At 53.5% G+C, this 20,400-nt stretch overlaps 1 protein-coding gene across 1 annotated transcript in view; it reads left to right on the top strand.

Annotated features, from left to right (window-relative positions):
* The window catches only part of ATF6B (activating transcription factor 6 beta), a 309,902-nt gene that overhangs the window by 249,523 nt on the left and 39,979 nt on the right, over window positions 1-20,400 (top strand). The window contains exons 11-14 of the mRNA XM_086924544.1: window positions 12,485-12,592; window positions 15,116-15,209; window positions 17,296-17,369; window positions 19,615-19,726. Of these exons, the coding sequence (XP_086780670.1) occupies window positions 12,485-12,592; window positions 15,116-15,209; window positions 17,296-17,369; window positions 19,615-19,726 (388 nt within the window). The remainder of the gene's footprint in view (window positions 1-12,484; window positions 12,593-15,115; window positions 15,210-17,295; window positions 17,370-19,614; window positions 19,727-20,400) is intronic.

Here is a 20,400-nt window from a genome sequence, read left to right as displayed (position 1 = left end):
GGTCTTGTAGAAATGAAGCGTCCCGCACCACTGCAGAAGCGCATCTTGAGGCAAAGTGTGAACACTGCATCCTCCGCAGGTCTTGTAGAAGGGAAGCGTCCCGCAGCACTGTAGAAGCGCACCTTGAGGCATAGTTTGAACACTGCATCCTCCGCAGGTCTTTGTTAGACGGGGACCCGAAGGGTCGGCCGAGTACAGGGGGAGAGGCCTCTAGTGAGGGCCTTCTCCGGTGATCGTACAGACAAGTAACTCCCCCCCACAGATGGACACCACACAAAGATGAGTTCTATACACTTTATATAGGATTCGTGAGGCAAGGTGATAAACGATCCAGCGGGAGCAGGATACGAGGATCCTGCCAATTCTAGTCTCTTTGGGGAAAAGGGGTAGCGGGACAGTCTTAGTACCTGTCCGGTACGGAAACAGTATGGGAGGGAGCTCACAATCCTCGAGCTGGCGAGTTCGCAAGGATGGGCCGCGGCAGCGCCAGCAGGCTTCGACGATGGTTCACGATGAGGAGCCGCGGCAGCTCCAGCAGGCTTTGACGATGGTTTCACGATGAAGAGGGCCGCGGCAGCGCCAGCAGGCTCCGAAGATGGTTTCACGATGAAGAGGGCCGCGGCAGCGCCAGCAGGCTTCGAAGGTGGTTCACAAGAAGGAGCCGCGGCAGCGCCAGCAGGCCTCCAAGGATGAGTCCGTCTCGGTGTCTCTCGACTCCAGGATACAACTGCCTTCCTGTTCTGGAGCTGCCCCAGTTATAGGCCTGGCGCCCTTTGATGTCCGGACCCTCGCACTTGGAGGTCGGGAGGTCCAGGATGAGGGAGTCCAGACACCCAGCAGGGGGGGTGGAGCCAGCGCCCGGGGAGGCTGGGGGCGATCGACACCTGGCGGAGGGGAGCCATCGAAACTCCTTCTCCCATTGACCTGCCAAGTGGTCTCTTCACCCCCTGGGTGGATGGTTGCGCCTCGATGTCGGGGCCTGGCCAGGCCCGGGGTTGGGGTCGATCTGAGGCCACGCAGCCTCGTCGTGTAGTGTCCAAAATGGCGGCTGGGCCGGGGGCCGGGGCGCTGAAAGGAGCCCGGGCCAGCCGATACCGGGGGGTTCAGGAGCTGGGGTTCCGTTGGTGATGGGCCGGGGGTTGCCCCGGTGGGTTGCCGGGATGGTTCTTGTGGAGGGCATAGGAGGAGCAGGGGTCCGGGCCTTCCATGAGGCCTGTCCAACATGCGTCCCCCCCAGCTGGAGGCAGGGAGAGTCACCCATCTCCTTGGGTACTCTCCTCGCCGAGGCGGAAGAAGCGTGACAGGCCGTCTGCGTTGGCGTGGTCTTGGCCTGGACGATGCTCCACAGTGAAGTCCATCCCCTGCAGGGAGATGGACCAGCGCAACAACTTTGGGTTCTCTCCCCGCATCTGCATTAGCCATTGCAGGGGGCGGTGATCCGTTTGCACCCGGAAGTGGGTACCGAAGAGATAGGGCCGGCTTCTTGAGGGCCCACACCACGGCGAAGGCCTCCCGTTCGATGGTGCTCCAGCGCTGCTCTCGGGCCAGCAGGCGTCGGCTGATGAAGGCTACTGGTTGGTCAACTCCCTCGGTGTTGAGTTGGGAGAGGACGGCCCCCACGCCATGATCTGAGGCGTCTGTCTGTACTATGAACTCCCGGCTGTAGTCGGGGGCCTGGAGCACGGGGCGGTGCACATGGCGGACTTCAATTTCTCAAAAGCCGCCTGGCAGTCAGGAGTCCAGTTGACGTTTTTGGGGTTCTTCTTGGATGTGAGTTCTGTGAGGGGGCCCCACAATGCTGCCATAGTCTTTTACAAAGCGCCGGTAGTACCCGGTGAGCCCCAAGAGGGCTCGGACCTCTGTCTGGGTGACCGGGGGCTCCCAGGCCTGGATGGTAGCGATCTTGAGCTGGAGGGGGGCCACCAGGCCGTTTCCCACTTGGTGTCCCAGGTATGTCACGGACCCTTGGCCAATCTGGCACTTGCTGGCTTTGATGGTAAGCCCGGCCTGCCGGAGGGCGTTCAGGACCTCCTGGAGGTGGCGGAGGTGTTCTGCCCAGTGGCGACTGTACACAGCAATATCGTCCAGATAGGCGGCACTGAATTCCTCGAGCCCCGCCAGTACCTGGTTCACGAGTCTCTGGAAGGTGGCGGGGGCGTTCTTCATGCCGAATGGCATCACCTTGAAGTGGTAGTGGCCATCCGGGGTAGAGAAGGCGGATCGCTCTTGGGCCCCTGGGGTGAGGCCGATCTGCCAGTAGCCCGCTGTTAAGTCGAAGATGCTCAGGTAGCGGGCGGCCCCCATGCGGTCAATCAGCTCATCTGCCCGGGGGATGGGATGAGCGTCGGTCCTGGTAACGGCGTTCAGGCCCCGAAAGTCCACGCAGAACCTGAGCTCGGGGGCGACGCCCGGAGCGGCCGCCTTGGGGACCAGCACGACCGGGCTGGCTCAGGGGCTGTCAGATGGCTCGATCACTCCCAGAGCCAGCATTTTGGAGACTTCTGTCTGGATGCAGGCGCGTACTCGATCCGGCACTCGGTACGCCCTGTGTCGGATAGGGGGGCTATCCCCGGTATCTACGTTGTGAAGGCACCAGGGGGTGACCCCGGGGATGAGGGAAAACAGGTCGGCAAATTGGAGCAGAAGGTCTCGACAGTCTTGGCGTTGCTCTGGGGACAAGGCATCGGAGAGTCTGACCCCTTCCACGGAGCCGTCTTTTTCGAGCGTTTTCAGCAGGTCAGGGAGGGGCTCTGAGTCTTCTTCAACCCCACTGTCGGTAGCCATCAGGAGGCTAAGTTCCGAGCGCACGAAGTGGGGTTTGAGTCTGTTAGCGTGGAGGACCCGTAGGGGGTTCCGGGGTGACTCCATGTCGATCAGGTAGGTGACTGGACCCTTGCGCTCTACTACTTTGAAGGGCCCCATCCATTTGTCCTGTAGGGCGCAAGGTTCAACCGGGGACATCACCCAGACCTGTTGTCCCGGCTCGAACTCGATGGAGGAGGCATGCTGATCATACCATCGCTTCATATCTTCTTGACTGGCTTCCAGGTTGGCCTTGGCAAGTTCCCTGAATCGCCGGGTCTGGTTACGGAGGGTCAGGAGGTACTTGTATACATCCGGAGGAGTCTTCTGAGGAGCCACCTCCCACCCTTCTTTGACCAGGCTGAGGGGGCCCCGGACGGGGTGTACATACAGTAGTTCGAACGGACTGAAGCCCAGGGATTTCTGGGGGACTTCCCTGTAAGCGAACAGGAGGCATGGGAGCAGCACGTCCCATTGACGACGTAGGTGTTCTTCCAGGCCCATGATCATACCCTTGAGGGTGCGGTTAAACCGCTCTACCAGCCCATTTCCTTGCGGGTGATAGGGGGTCGTGAATTTGTAGGTGACCCCGCATTGTTGCCATAGGGACTTCATGTACTTGGAGATAAAGTTCGTGCCCCTGTCACTGACGACTTCCCGGGGAAATCCCACCCGTGAGAAGATCCCCATCAGGGCTCGGCCCACCACGGGCGCCGTCACGGTCCGAAGAGGAATGGCCTCGGGATAGCGGGTGGCGTGGTTCACCAGGACCAGGAGTAACCGGTGTCCTTGTGCTGTCTGGGGCTCCAGGGGCCCCACAATGTCTATTCCCACCCGTTCAAACGGGGTGGTGACGATGGGAAAAGGCTGCAGGGGTGCTTTGAGTTTTCGGCCGCTCTTCCCCCTGGCCTGGCAGGTTGGGCAGGCCCGGCAGTGGTTTGTCACATCATTCCGCATCTTCGGCCAGTAGAAGTGGGTCACCAGGCGGCTGTATGTTTTGTCCTGCCCCAGGTGTCCGGCAAGAGGCACATCGTGTGCTAGGTTCAGGAGGAAGTCTCTGAAGCGGAGGGGGACCACCAGCACCCGGCTGGCCCCCAACTCGGCAATCTTTTGCTCACTGTAGAGCAGGTCATTTTCCCAAAAAATCCAGTGGGCCCCCGAGGAGTCTCCTGCGTTCTGGGTGAGGGCTTGCTGTCGGAGTCCCTCGAGGGAGGGACACGTTCTCTGCTCTTGTCGAAATTGTTCCTGAGTAGGGCCACCCTCTTGACGCCACTGGGCCAGTTCTGGAAGGTCCCGGAGCCGATCAAGTCCTTCTTCGCTGGACTCCGGGGCTGCTCCTTCGGGGACGATCGGCAGAGGGGGTTCTGGCCATTCTGGTTCTTCGGGGCTGGAGATGGCGCGGGCGGCCATGGACCGGGTCGTTACGCAGACCCATTCAGGGAGGCCCAGCTTCCCCAGGTGCTCTCTCCGCTCCACGGCTGACCAGGGGGAACTTTTGAGATCGTTCCCCAGGAGGCAGTCTACTGGGGCATCGTCGCGGACAGTCACTTTCAGCATGCCGGATACCCCTCCCCAGTCGAAGGGGACGCAGGCCATCCGACACAGGCTCTCGGAGTTGTCGGCTGACCGTACTGGGCAAAGAACATTTGGTAAGATCTGGTCCGGGGTCACCAGATGGCAGCGGACTGCGGTCACACTGGCCCCGGTGTCGCAGAGGGCTTCAGCCCGGTGTCCATTATTGGTGACCCATTGGCTGTACTTCTGCGTGTTGGCGGGAAGGGGTGCCCGCGGAACCAGGTCTCTTTCTCCTAGACAGACCAGGGACATGGCGGCGGGTTCCCACTCGGGCTGGTCTGGCCCGTACTCTTCGGTGTCTTCTGGGGCCTGTTCTTCTCCCAGGGCGGCGGCAGCGACCTGGCGGGGCATGGGACTCTGGTTTTTCGGGCAGTTGAGATCATTGGCGTAGTGGCCGGGTCGTTGGCATCGGTGGCAGGTAACGTTGGCGCGGAACCCTGGTCGCGTCGGAGGGCTTCCTCTTCCGGCCGGGGGCGGGGTGTTGCCGGTGGTGGCCACCGGGACGGTGTCTCGGCCCCGACCCTGGCCTCCTCCTCACCCCCGAGGACGGTGGGGCCCTTGGGAGGCTCTGTTCTGTTCGCTGGACCAGTTTCGAGGAACTCGGGTGCTCTCCCATCGGTCTGCTTCGATGGCGAGTTTTCGGGGTTCAGTCAGTTTACTGTCAAGGAGGTGCTGCCTGAGCTCGACGAAGCAGTTATTGGAGAGGTGCTCCCATACAATAAGGTCGAATAGCTGCTCGTAAGTGGTCACCTGGCTGCCCTTGATCCACCCCTCGAAGGCTCGGCTGAAGAAGTTCACATACTCCACCCAAGTCGTACCCGGGATCCGTTTGCAGTCGCGGAACCTCTGGTGGTACATCTCGGGCGTGAGCCCGTATCGAGTGAGGAGGGCGGCTTTCATGTGGTCGTAGGACGTCATCTGATGGTCAGGGAGTTGCAGCAGGGCTTCTCGCCCTACGTTGACAAGCCTCCCCCATAGCCCGGCTCCCCAGTCGCTCCGTGGGATCCGGTGGGAGGTAATTTCTACTTCGTAGGCTTTGAACCATTGCTGGATATCATCGTTCCGGTAATATTCTCTGACGACATCCTTGGGGATGTGGACCTTTGGGTCCGTAGTGACCGAGGGGCTCTGGTGCCCAGGAACTCCGAGGTCTTTGTTCTGTCTCCAAATCTCTAGTTCCTTCAAGTTGCGCTCATGCTCGTAGGCTAGTCTTTTCTCTTCCAGCTCCCTTTGACTCTTTTTCTCTTCTCGCTCCTCTCGGAGCCGTAAGTGTTCTAGCGTTATTTTTTGTTCCGCTAATTTGAGTTCTCCATCTAAGCGAAGTCGAGCCAGTTCCAATTCGTGGAGCCGGCTCTTTTCCCGTTCTCGGGCCTCCTCGGACGAGAGGCCCGGTCTTCTTTCCTCTGTAGGAGCGGTGCTTGTTTCGGTGGTCTCGAGGCTTTGGTTTTGGGGTAAGATCGTTTCAGTCTCTGCCCAAGCCTCCAAGGCGTGTTTGAGGTCATCTTTCGTGCTCAGTCCTGTGGTAGCAATGCCCAGTTCTATACAGAATTGTTTTAGTTCTTTGTGGCTGTATTCTTCTAGTTTCTCCATCAGGAATGTTTCCGTTGTTCCACTCTCCTTTGTCGTCATGGTGGCTGTGTGTCGTGGGGTGAGTTACTTTCTGTACGATTATGCGTCGGCTCGGATCGCGCCGCTAGCCACCAATGTTAGACGGGGACCCGAAGGGTCGGCCGAGTACAGGGGGAGAGGCCTCTAGTGAGGGCCTTCTCCGGTGATCGTACAGACAAGTAACTTCCCCCCCACAGATGGACACCACACAAAGATGAGTTCTATACACTTTATATAGGATTCTTGAGGCAAGGTGATAAACGATACAGCGGGACCAGGATACGAGGATCCTGCCAATTCTAGTCTCTTTGGGGAAAAGGGGTAGCGGGACAGTCTTAGTACCGGTCCGGTACGGAAGCAGTATGGGAGGGAGCTCACAATCCTCGAGCTGGCGAGTTCGCAAGGATGGGCCGCGGCAGCGCCAGCAGGCTTCGACGATGGTTCACGATGAGGAGCCGCGGCAGCGCCAGCAGGCTTTGACGATGGTTCACGATGAGGAGCCGCGGCAGCGCCAGCAGGCTTTGACGATGGTTCACGATGAGGAGGGCCGCGGCAGCAGGCTTCGACAATGGTTCACGATGAGGAGCCGCGGCAGCGCCAGCAGGCTTTGACGATGGTTCACGATGAGGAGGGCCGCGGCAGCGCCAGCAGGCTTCGAAGATGGTTTCACGATGAAGAGGGCCGCGGCAGCGCCAGCAGGCTCCGAAAATGGTTTCACGATGAAGAGGGCCGCGGCAGCGCCAGCAGGCTCCGAAGATGGTTTCACGATGAAGAGGGCCGCGGCAGCGCCAGCAGGCTTCGAAGGTGGTTCACAAGAAGGAGCCGCGGCAGCGCCAGCAGGCCTCCAAGGATGAGTCCGTCTCGGTGTCTCTCGACTCCAGGATACAACTGCCTTCCTGTTCTGGAGCTGCCCCAGTTATAGGCCTGGCGCCCTTTGATGTCCGGACCCTCGCACTTGGAGGTCGGGAGGTCCGGGATGAGGGAGTCCAGACACCCAGCAGGGGGGTGGAGCCAGCGCCCGGGGAGGCTGGGGGCGATCGACACCTGGCGGAGGGGAGCCATCGAAACTCCTTCTCCCATTGACCTGCCAAGTGGTCTCTTCACCCCCTGGGTGGATGGTGGTGCCTCTGTCGGGGCCTGGCCAGGCCCGGGGTTGGGGTCGATCGGAGGCCACGCGGCCTCGTCGTGTATTGTCCAAAATGGCGGCTGGGCCGGGGTGCTGAAAGGAGCCCGGGCCAGCCGATACCGGGGGGTTCAGGAGCTGGGGTTCCGTTGGTGATGGGCCGGGGGTTGCCCCGGTGGGTTGCCGGGATGGTTCTTGTGGAGGACATAGGAGGAGCAGGGGTCCAGGCCCCGCCATGCGGGGAGGGACTGGGCCTTCCATGAGGCCTGTCCAACAGTCTTGTAGAAGGGAAGCATCCTGCACTACTGCAGAAGCGCACTTTGAGGCATAGTGTCAACACTGCACCTCCGCAGGTCTTGTAGAAGGGAAGTGTCCCGCACCACTCCAGAAGCGCACCTTGAGGCATAGTGTGAGCACTGCAGCCTCCCCAGGTCTTGTAGAAAAGAAGCGTCCCGCACCACCCCAGAACAGCACCTTGAGGCATAGTGTGAACACTGCTTCCGCCGCAGGTCTTGTAGAAGGGAAGTTTCCCACATCACAGCAGAAATGCACCCCAAGGCATAGTGTGAGCACTGCAGCCTCCCCAGGTCTTGTAGAAGGGAAGCGTCCCGCACCACTGTAGAAGCGCACCTTGAGGCATAGTGTAAACACTGCATCCTCCGCAGGTCTTGTAGAAGGGAAGTGTTCTGCACCACTCCAGAAGCGCACCTTGAGGCATAGTGTGAACACTGCATCCGCCGCAGGTCTTGTAGAAGGGAAATTTCCTGCATCACAGCAGAAAGGCACACTCCGGCATAATGTGAACACTGCATCCTCCTCAGGACTTGTAGAAATGAAGCATCCCGCACCACTGCAGAAGCGCACCTTGAGGCATAATGTCAACACTGCATCCTCCACAGGTCTTGTAGGAGGGAAGTGTCCCGCACCACTGCAGAAATGCACCCCCAGGCATAGTGTGAACACTACATCCTCCGCAGGTCTTGTAGAAATGAAGCATCCCGCACCACTGCAGAAGCCCACCTTGAGGCATAGTGTGAACACTGCATCCTCCGCAGGTCTTGTAGAAGGTAAGCGTACCGCACCACTGCAGAAACGCACCTTGAGGCATAGTGTGAACACTGCATCCTCCGCAGGTCTTGTAGAAGGGAAGCGTCCCGCACCACTGTAGATGCACACCTTGAGGCATAGTGTGAACACTGCATCCTCCGCAGGTCTTGTAGAAGGGAAGCGTCCCGCACCACTGCAGAAATGCACCCCAAGGCATAGTGTGAACACTGCATCCTCCGCAGGTCTTGTAGAAGGGAAGTGCCCCCCACCACACCAGAAGCGCACCTTAAGGCATAGTGTGAGCACTGCATCCTCCGCAGGTCTTGTGGAAGGGAAGCGTCCCGCAGCACTGCAGAAGCGCACCTTGAGGCATAGTGTGAACACTGCATCCTCCGCAGGTCTTGTAGAAGGGAAGCATCCCGCACTACTGCAGAAGTGCACCTCGAGGCATAGTGTGAACACTGCATCCTCCGCAGGTCTTGTAGAAGGGAAGCATCCCGCACCACTGCAGAAGCGCACCTTGAGGCATAGTGTGAACAATACATCCTCTGCAGGTCTTGTAGAAGGGAGGCATCCTGCAGCACTGCAGAAGCGCACTTCGAGGCATACTGTGAACACTGCATCCTCCGCAGGTCTTGTAGAAGGGAAACGTCCCCCACCACTGCAGAAACGCGCCTCGAGGCATAGTGTGAACACTGCATCCTCCGCAGGTCTTGTAGAAGAGAAGCGTCCCGCACTACTCCAGAAATGCACCCCTAGGAATAGTGTGAACACTGCATCCTCCGCAGGTCTTGTAGAAGGGAAGCATCCCGCACCACTGCAGAAGCGCACCTTGAGGCATAGTGTAAACACTGCATCCTCCGCAGGTCTTGTAGAAGGGAAGTGTTCCGCACCACTCCAGAAGCGCACCTTGAGGCATAGTGTGAACATTGCATCCGCCGCAGGTCTTGTAGAAGGGAAGATTCCCGCATCACAGCAGAAAGGCACCTTCAGGCATAATGTGAACACTGCATCCTCCACAGGTCTTGTAGAAGGGAAGTGTCCCGCACCACTGCAGAAATGCACCCCAAGGCATAGTTTGAACACTACATCCTCCGCAGGTCATGTAAAAGGGAAGCGTCCCGCACCACTGCAGAAATGCACCCCCAGGCATAGTGTGAACACTGCACCTCCGCAGGTCTTGTAGAAGGGAAGCGTCCCGCACCACTCCAGAAGCGCACCTTGAGGCATAGTGTGAGCACTGCATCCTCCGCAGGTCTTGTAGAAGGGAAGCGTCCCGCAGCACTGCAGAAGCGCACCTTGAGGCATAGTGTGAACACTGCATCCTCCGCAGGTCTTGTAGAAGGGAAGCGTCCCGCAGCACTGCAGAAACGCACCTCGACGCATAGTGTGAACACTGCACCTCCGCAGGTCTTGTAGAAGGGAATCGTCCCGCACCACTCCAGAAGCGCACCTTGAGGCATAGTGTGAACACTGCATCCTCCGCAGGTCTTGTAGAAGGGAAGCATCCCGCACCACTACAGAAGCGCACCTTGAGGCATAGTGTGAACAATACATCCTCTGCAGGTCTTGTAGAAGGGAGGCATCCCGCAGCACTGCAGAAGCGCACCTCGAGGCATACTGTGAACACTGCATCCTCCGCAGGTCTTGTAGAAGGGAAGCATCCCGCACTACTGCAGAAGTGCACCTCGAGGCATAGTGTGAACACTGCATCCTCCGCAGGTCTTGTAGAAGGGAAGCGTCCCGCACCACTGCAGAAGCGCACCTTGAGGCATAGTGTGAACAATACATCCTCTGCAGGTCTTGTAGAAGGGAGGCATCCTGCAGCACTGCAGAAGCGCACTTCGAGGCATACTGTGAACACTGCATCCTCCGCAGGTCTTGTAGAAGGGAAACGTCCCCCACCACTGCAGAAACGCGCCTCGAGGCATAGTGTGAACACTGCATCCTCCGCAGGTCTTGTAGAAGAGAAGCGTCCCGCACTACTGCAGAAATGCACCCCTAGGCATAGTGTGAACACTGCATCCTCCGCAGGTCTTGTAGAAGGGAAGCATCCCGCACCACTGCAGAAGCGCACCTTGAGGCATAGTGTAAACACTGCATCCTCCGCAGGTCTTGTAGAAGGGAAGTGTTCCGCACCACTCCAGAAGCGCACCTTGAGGCATAGTGTGAACACTGCATCCGCCGCAGGTCTTGTAGAAGGGAAGATTCCCGCATCACAGCAGAAAGGCACCTTCAGGCATAATGTGAACACTGCATCCTCCACAGGTCTTGTAGAAGGGAAGTGTCCCGCACCACTGCAGAAATGCACCCCAAGGCATAGTTTGAACACTACATCCTCCGCAGGTCATGTAAAAGGGAAGCGTCCCGCACCACTGCAGAAATGCACCCCCAGGCATAGTGTGAACACTACACCCTCCGCAGGTCTTGTAGAAATGAAGCGTCCCGCACCACTGCAGAAGCCCACCTTGAGGCATAGTGTGAACACTGCATCCTCTGCAGGTCTTGTAGAAGGAAAGCGTACCGCACCACTGCAGAAACGCACCTTGAAGCATAGTGTGAACACTGCACCTCCGCAGGTCTTGTAGAAGGGAAGCGTCCCGCACCACTCCAGAAGCGCACCTTGAGGCATAGTGTGAGCACTGCATCCTCCGCAGGTCTTGTAGAAGGGAAGCGTCCCGCAGCACTGCAGAAACGCACCTCGACGCATAGTGTGAACACTGCACCTCCGCAGGTCTTGTAGAAGGGAATCGTCCCGCACCACTCCAGAAGCGCACCTTGAGGCATAGTGTGAACACTGCATCCTCCGCAGGTCTTGTAGAAGGGAAGCGTCCCGCACCACTGCAGAAATGCACCCCGAGGCATAGTGTGAACACTGCATCCTCCGCAGGTCTTGTAGAAGGGAAGTGTCCCCGACCACTCCAGAAGCGCACCTTGCGGCATAGTGTGAGCACTGCATCCTCCGCAGGTCTTGTAGAAGGGAAGCGTCCCGCAGCACTGCAGAAGCGCACCTTGAGGCATAGTGTGAACAATGCATCCTCTGCAGGTCTTGTAGAAAGGAAGCATCCCGCAGTACTGCAGAAGCGCACCTTGAGGCATAGTGTGAACACTGCACCTCCGCAGGTCTTGTAGAAGGGAAGTGTCCCCCACCACTCCAGAAGCGCACCTTGCGGCATAGTGTGAGCACTGCATCCTCCGCAGGTCTTGTTGAAGGGAAGCGTCCCGCAGCACTGCAGAAGCGCACCTTGAGGCATAGTGTGAACAATGCATCCTCTGCAGGTCTTGTAGAAGGGAAGCATCCCGCAGCACTGCAGAAACGCACCTCGAGGCATAGTGTGAACACTGCATCCTCCGCAGGTCTTGTGGAAGGGAAGCTTCCCGCACCACTGCAGAAATGCACCCCGAGGCATAGTGTGAACACTGCATCCTCCGCAGGTCTTGTAGAAGGGAAGCATCCCGCACCACTGCAGAGGCGCACCTTGAGGCATAGTGTGAACACTGCATCCTCTGCAGGTCTTGTAGAAGGGAAGCATCCCGCACCACTGCAGAAGCGCACCTTGAGGCATAGTGTGAACACTACATCCTCCGCAGGTCTTGTAGAAGGGAAGCGTCCCGCACCACTGCAGAAGCGCACCTTGAGGCATAGTGTGAACACTGCATCCTCTACAGGTCTTGTAGAAGGGAAGCGTCCCGCTCTACTGTAGAAATGCACCCAGAGGCATAGTTTGAACACTACATCCTCCGCATGTCTTGTAGAAGGGAAGCATCTCGCAGCACTGTAGAAGCGCACCTCGAGGCATAGTGTGAACACTGCATCCTTCGCAGGTCTTGTAGAAGGGAATCTTCCCGCACCACTCCAGAAGCGCACCTTGAGGCATAGTGTGAGCACTGCATCCTCCGCAGGTCTTGTTGAAGGGAAGCCTCCCGCTCCACTGCAGAAGCACACCTTAAGGCATAGTGTGAGCACTGCAGCCACCCCAGGTGTTTTAGAAGGGAAGCGTCCTGCACCACTGCAGAAGCGCACTTTGAGGCATAGTGTGAACACTGCATCCTCTGCAGGTCTTGTAGAAGGGAAGCGTCCCGCTCACTCCAGAAGCGCACCCTGTGGCAGAGTGGGCACATACCTCCATGACAATCTGATGTTACATGTCACTTCCGTGAGACTGATCTCTACAGAGGGGCAGGGGAGATGTTACATTGATTAACAATATTGTGGGTGCCTCATCCTCCTATCCTCTCATAACACTGTCTCTCCTGGTCACAAACCAGGCTAGTGCTGTCTGGAAGCTCATGGGCTCACAAAGCTGTCTTGTCTTCTCTTCTCCCCAGGAACCTCAGCACGTCCATCTCGGATGTGAAGGAGATGGTACTCCGCGACATCGACCAGCTCTTCCTGTCCTCTGACTGCCGCCAGTTCAACCGCACGGAGTCTCTCAGGTGAGTACAGGCAGGAGGGCAATCTAGTTGTGGAAGAGGTGTGGCGCAGCGGCGAGGGTGCCTGACACCGGGGTTCACGGTTCGATCCTCTGTGCCGGCAGCAGGTTAGCCCATCACCATGTGACTCTGGGCAATAGTTTGCTTAATCTTCCCGAGGGCCCCCAGTGCCGGGAAACCACTTTGGAGGTAGCTGTGCACTTAACAAATACTGGTATTTCATTTCATTTCATTTAGTTGGTGAAGGGCAGAAGGTACTTACAGTCTTTTCTGTGGAAAACCTTAGGGCAGACTGCACTCTTTTTTGTTAGCTTGGCAGAGACATAATACATTGTTTGCTAGCCTCTGTGAGGGTGTTTTGACCTCCACCATTGTTCCACCTTTTTCCCCGACATAAAGTTGAAAGCTGTCAGGGCTGGGTTATAATTTCCATGACCACACCTATCTTTTGGATGGTCGTGTTCACTGTAGTATGCTCTGCGGCTCTGATGCACTTTTACTGTGTTCATTGCTTCCCACATAACTCAATATTCAATTATTCTCGACTTGCGTCTCTAGGACCAGTATGCTGCACATTTTGCGGTCCACAGTGTGTCTTTATAATCTGTTATATGACGCAGTGTTCTGCAATGCAAATTCTCTTAAATTCTGTGATTTCCAAATAACTCCTGTGCTGTTGCTACTCTGAAAGCTACACTGTGAGAATTGCAGTGCCTGTTATCTAAATCTGTAGGTGTAGGTGGCAAAGCATTCCCTTGAAATTCTGAATCTTAAAGTAATTCCTGAATTAATCCCCCTCCCACCCAGACACCTCGGCTCTGCAGGAGTCCTACTTGCACACATCCCGTGCACACACAGAGCCAGATTAGGAGGACATGCATTCTCTTACATCGCTCCTAAAGCGTGGAACGACCTCGCACTCCACCTCAGAGCCTCTATCTCTTCTTCAATTCTGCAAGAAGCTGAAGAGCTGGCTTTTAAATCGACCAACCTACCGCAGGCAGGCCTAGACACAGACACCTGCCCCGTACCAGGATACCCTTGCACGATGTTAGTGCACTTTACAACTGCACGTAATATTCCTTCACAGAATTATGTATTCTCAAATAATTGTCATTCTGTTTTCTAAGTTTCTTGCAAAACCACCTGTGGAGTTCTATTTCAGAATTTTTTAGTACTACGGTTACTCAAAAATGATGCCTTTATAATTTATACTTTTTAACTAGAGACTGCTCTCAATGCTATTTTCTATCAATATCCCTTTCAGAGCATGTCTCTTCTGCATTCATTGTCCTCCCGATAACATCCATGATACTTGTCCTCAGATCCGCACATAAAAGATGCTCCTTCTTCTCTCTAAGTCCTGTCCTCTCCAAATAACTCCTGTGGTATCTCAACGTAAAACTATGTATTCTTAACGTTTGTGGACTCTTGTAACTGTCTTCAGTAATCTCTAGTTCATCTTTAATTTCTCTAATTTCCATCTAACTCTTGCAGTATCCAAGCTGTAAATTCTGTAATATCTTAGTTTTTCCTGTGACACGTCATCTTTAACGTCTCTAATCTCCAGCTCACTCATACAGTATCCAAGCTGTAAATTCTGTAATATCTTAGTTATTCCTGTGACACGTCGTCTTTAACGTCTCTAATCTCCAGATCACTCCTACAGTATCCAAGCTGTAAATGCTGTAATATCTTAGTTTTTCCTGTGACACGTCATCTTTACGTCTCTAATCTCCAGCTCACTCATACAGTATCTAAGCTGTAAATGCTGTAATATCTTAGTTATTCCTGTGACACGTCGTCTTTAACGTCTCTAATCTCCAGATCACTCATACAGTATCCATTCTGTAATATCTTAGTTATTCCTGTGACACGTCATCTTTACGTCTCTAATCTCCAGATCACTCATACAGTATCCAAGCTGTAAATTCTGTAATATCTTAGTTATTCCTGTGACACATCGTATTTAACGTCTCTAATCTCCAGATCACTCATACAGTATCCAAGCTGTAAATTCTGTAATATCTTAGTTATTCATGTGGCATGTAATTTTAAACTTCTTTAAGCACCAGATCACACCTACAGTATCCAAACTCTAAATTCTGTAATATACCGGTTATACCTGTGACACGTCGTCTTTAACATCTCTTATCTCCAGATCCCTCCTGCAGTATCCAAGCTGCAAATTCTGTAATATCCCGGTTATACCGACATTTCATCATTAACTTCACTGATCTGCAGAACTCTTGTAGCATCTCTTTACATTGTGTAGTCACCACGTAACCTCCGTGTTATCTTTTCTTCAAATTCTGCACTGTCTAGCTAACGCCCGCTATATATTAAAACTAATTTCTGCGATCTTTCGTAAATGTATTGGTATTCATTTCTGCAGTGAGTCCTGTAAGTACATTAAATACATTACTCCGCACAGTGTTCTTTTTTAGAGGATTGGGTCTTTCATGTATATAAAAGTTAATATTTACGTTAAATGTCAGTGTTTATTTATTTTTTTGTTTGTTTCAGGCTCGCTGATGAGCTAAGTGGTTGGGTTCGGCGCCACCAGGATGGAAGGAAGTCTGGGAAACCAACACAGATGAAAAAAGCTCGAGCGACCAAGGCATGGCTAAGAATCCATCTGTTGGGGAAGGGGATTCACTGCTCACTCCATGTTGTAGCCTATTTCTGCTCTGTCTATCACCAGCCTCTGCTCAGTGCAGGTTGATGTGCATCTCTAGCTTTCCTTGTGCATCATTACCTCCTTGCATTTCTGTCTTGATGATGCTGCTTTTCTTCCCTCCCTCAAACTGCCCAGCCTGCAGTGTGCTGGCCCCTTTTGTGTCTGATCACTCACTAAGTACATCATTGATGCCTAAATAGTGCAGGACCTGTGACGTCACTTTCTTTTTCCAAGTTGAACTTGTGGCAGTGTATGACCTGTGGCAGTGTATGGCCTGTGCCAGTGTTTGACTTGTGGCGGAGTGGCCTAAAGGGTGGTGGCAGGCTCCTTCCATGTTCCACTGTACCTACTGCATACAGGCTAGAGCCGAAGAGATGGCGCTGAGAAGGTAGCATCTGCCTGCACAATCCAGCAGCATCAGTGGGGGCTCAAGTGTGGCTAGGGGATGCTCTTCACACACTCACATGGGCTAGTGGCTGGCGGGGGGCAGTACGTTCCAGCCAGCAGACCTTCCCAGGGCGGTAAAGCAGGGAATGGATTATGATAATCCCTGCTTTATCTATGGAGCAGTAGTGATGCTCTATGGAGCAGTAGTGATACTGGAGAATGGGTTGACTTTGGAATCTGCTCAGCAGCAGTTTGATACTGCGAGGCAGCTTTCCTCTGTGTCTTTGGTGAGAAGGACTCTGGGGGGCTCCTGAGAGCTCTGGGCTCTTCATTGGCTATTCATTAGCTAGGAGGGGGACCTTGTACCACAGGCTATGTGCAGATAAGGTTATGTGCAGATATTCTTCAGGCTCAGAAGAGGGGCAGCTTCGGTGATCACAAAGCTCAAGTAGGGCCGACCAGGCTTGGTGCAACTCTTCACATTTCTTGAGCGTGGTTCAAGATTATATTCACACCTTGGACAGTGTGGCAGGGGCCACTGCTAATCGAATAAACTGGTTTGCTTCAAGTTTTAAGCACCGGTAGCCTTTAAAGGGCATCATTGTGAGCATCCATTTCTTTGCAATGTGTTTCAAAGGATGGCTTGGGTTGTATTTGTGTGTATTCCACCCCTAAGCCAGACACAACAGAAATAACCCCATAGATGGATTTGTATCCTGCTGAAACAGGGCAGCTTTTGCCAACTTCTGTCTGCACTTATTCAGAGGGCTTCCTCGATAGGAGATTGTCTGCATTCCTCTAGGAAGTAAAGATGTGGAATGTAGGAGGTGTAAAAATGGAAGACGGGGGCATCTATATTGTGGTGAAACAGACAAACCTTTCTAAGGGCACAGTTGCACACTCAGTCCGAAAAAAGTGGTCTCCACTTACCTTGGTAGAGAATACTCGATTCTACCCTTTGGTACAGCCAAACTCCCAAAACTATCTCTCTTGAGATAGCAAGAGGCCTGTACATATGAGGGTCGAGAGAGGATACTGCACTGAGGACAGGTTTCAGGCAAACCCTTTCTAGGCTGTCTCTCCTAACGAAGCACCAGGGCTCTGCTGTGGGGTGCTCTTACATTGGTCTTCAGGTGATCCCTTAGGTTAGTTGCTACCAGTCACATTGTATCAGGAAGCCATGTGTGGAAAAATTAACATGACCAAAATGGTAAAGTGGAACAGTTGGCACCAACTATGGATTTTGGTGCTACAACTGTCCTTACAACACACTGCGGAAATGCACATGTGGTACTGTGTGTTGTGAAGGTGCCCTGGGCTAGCCGCTGCTCTACAGTCCTCTGCCGAGAAGGCTTTAATTCCTGGTACTCCCAAATCAGGGTAAGGTCAGCTTCCTTATACAGAGAGGCCCTTAAGAGTAGGGGCTAGTGATTCCAGGATTTTAAAAAATCAGCAGAAAGGGGCTGAGGGGATTTTTTACATCCTGTCCCCCCTCAACCTGTCCCTGCCTCAGGGGACTTCAATGACTGCACCATTGACATCATTGTGAAGGGGTCCTAATGTGCCCTTTGGAGAGTACCTATTTGTGCACCATAACTTACCCTTCCCTCAGTAATGAACTGTCCCTTTCTCATTTCAGAAGCAGCTGCTGCAGAAGAAATTACTGAACCTTTCTCGTTACGTCCCCGCGCACCCTTTCAGGCACCATGAAAGGTAAGCTTGGGGTCTCATTGGTGCCATGATGGGCCTTGGCCAACCTTAACCTCTGCCCTCATCCTTCCCATTTACCAATAACCGCCCCCAACGACTGCAAGAATCCACTTGGAAAACAATCCTCCCTGCTCACTCTCCAAGCTGTGCAGTAAGAGTGGCTTTTCCAGTCCTTGCAACACTGGAATCACAGCGGCCATGGACCAGGTTGTGGCTCAGCCTACCTCCTAACGAACGTAGATACCTCTGTTTCACTCAGCTTAGCAGCATACAGTGGAACCATTGCATATTCATATCAGCATTGGCAAACGTGATAGGGCTGGATTTGGCATAGACAAAAGGTTTTCTCAAGCTTCACTAGCATACTCACACTAGGTACAGTGCTCACAGCAGCTGTGAAAGGTTCCTTCATGCCCAGAACAAAGTGCATGTCGCAAGAGTGCAAACCTCTTGATGCAGGCTGGATAGTACATCACAAACAAGTTTCCTAGCCATACAAAAAGCAGATACGACTATTGACAGCAGAAATGCAAGCTTTTATTGGACAAAGAAAAGGCACAACAAGGGCAGTATACTGCAAGCTTTCCTCACACACAGAATAAATACTTGACAAGGCAGCAGCAATGGAAACCTTCCTCATATAACCGTTCCATTCACATTAACCCCTCCCCTGCTGATGATGGAACCGCTCCGTCATCAGCTACGGTTGGGCTGTGCTGATGACGGAGCGGTTCCGTCATGGCCCGGCCGCCGCGCCTGCGCGGCGCTGATTTCGCGCCTGCGCGGCAGTTTTAATGAGCGGGGCGGGTCATGGCGGAACCGCTCCATCACCAGCACAGCTCAACCGCGGCTGGTGACGGAGCGGTTCTGTCACAAGCATGCGGCCGCCCCGCCCACTTAGCGCTGCGGCGGAATAGCCGCCGCAGCGAAAGGGTTAAAGTACAGGCAGATGTATTACAAGCTTCCCTCATTTAAAGAATTGATACAGTACAGGTGTTGGCACTACATGCTTTCTGAAACTCCCATGCACATGCATGCACCCACACAAAGGGTATGTAGTACAGCACAGAGGTTCTTGTCGGGCACAGAATTACAACATGACAGCTGCCGGAAATGCAACCACTACTCGGAATACACAGAACATGCAGAGCATGGATCAAGCAATCCAAGCTCCCTCGCACACACATGTAAAAGGTATAGCCCATACATGTGCAGTGAAAGCTTGCCTCACACCCTAAACAGGTACAGAACAGGCAGTAGCAGTGCAAGCTTTCCTCACATCACAGCAAACCAAGCGATCTTACTCACAACTGCTACTGCCATATCATACAGCAGCAGTGCTTACTTCTTACACAGACTCACACACTCTGCCTCCCCTCTCTCTGGAATCCACCTCACAGAAGAAGAATCAAAAGCACAAAGGTGAAGGGTGAATATCCGGGTTCAAATGGTGAGGTAGGTACTGGCATTTACACCAAGCAAAGGTTGATAGACTTGTGGCCTTACTTTGAGGTTGGTCTGATTTCACTCTAGAGCTGTAGCTTTAGGTGTGAGCTGCCACCCAACACGTGTCTTACAAATGCAGATAGCTGGATTAGGATAGTATAGGACAGAAGCACAAGGGAAACGCTCTGGAGGTTGAGGCCCAGGCGAGAGTAGGTTAGCCAGGATGCTCTTCGCAGCCCCAATTGCTGGTGGTTTCCATATGTGGCGGCATCACCACTCATGCACACAAGTCGTGTCTCTGCTTCTCCGGAGAATGCGCAGCCCCGCCATTGTTCTTAATGAGTGCTGTACCCGGCCATATGAGATAGCAAGGGTGTATTCAATGCAGAGACCTGATCCGATGCCTGGATATTTTCAGACCACAATTTGACACCTGTTGTATTTCCAAAGTGAAGCATGCCAATGGGGAGCAGGGCTTTATAGGTAGAAAAGAGTGAAACATTATCTTAACAAGGAGCCATCTCACTTGGAAAAATCATCCAAACATTTCATTCCTTCCATAGAAGTCATTGGAAACCAAACAAAACCCAGCTAGATTGAAAGACCATTATTGTCTACATAGGGTCAAGGATTTGGTCAATTGATGTTATCGTTCAGATCTGAACACCTTACACCTGTCACTTTTGTAACATTTGCTTTGAGTTCATCTTGGTGCCTTGATGCTTACACATGAAAGGTTGAGATTCCTGCCTTGCTCTTGACTCATTGTCCTGCAGGCTGTTTAATGTACCTCTCATTTCAGGGTACCAACCAGCCAGCTGCAGGTCTACCATCGGCCAGAGCAGACATATCATGACTTCATGGATGCCATCGACCGGCGAGAAGACACCTTCTATGTGGTCTCCTTCCGAAGGGTAAAGTTGTCCTCTGGAGTGGGTTTCATTATTGGCTGGGGCTGGTGTTGTAGAGTCAAGTCATCCCAAGTGAGAGAAGAATGTGCTCTTTTAATGTAACACAACAACACTAGACACAACTATGACCGCAAAGCTATTAAGCCTGCGTCGATTGAAAGAGTAGTGCATTTGGAAAGCCTTTTGTGAGGATAGTGTTTAAGGTGATACATTATTTAACGGGACAGGAGTAAAACCTGCATAACAAAGTAGCAAAATTGAGAGAATAGACTTCATGTACAAAAACAATTTCTCATAAATTGACGTCTTGCTGCAATGAGTTTAGGCTTACAATATTTTATGCCCTATTACGGTGCCTTATCCTAACTCTCCCTACCCCTTCTCTCTTCATTGCAACCAATTTTTTTGACAATTTATGAGTATGCTGTACCAGAAGTCCTCCGAGGTTTAAAATAAAAAAAACAGTTGTTTAAGAAGCATACCCATTAGCAAGAGTAAGGCTACAGCTCCTCCAGCTAATAGGACAGGAACGCAGCCAGAGTGTGAAGTCCGAATTCACAGCCTGGCTAAACTGTAGATAAGTGGTAACTTCTAGCACTGGAAGGACCAGGGACTAATTCTGCTGACCTGTCCAGATGACTGAAGGCGATGGAAGCACTTCTGGGTTCAAATTTTAT

The sequence above is a fragment of the Lissotriton vulgaris genome, chromosome 5 (genome assembly GCF_964263255.1).
Source record: "Lissotriton vulgaris chromosome 5, aLisVul1.2, whole genome shotgun sequence".
Lineage (NCBI taxonomy): Eukaryota > Metazoa > Chordata > Amphibia > Caudata > Salamandridae > Lissotriton > Lissotriton vulgaris.
Note: the sequence above shows the minus strand (reverse complement) of the source record. Positions and strands in the feature narration are given on the sequence as shown.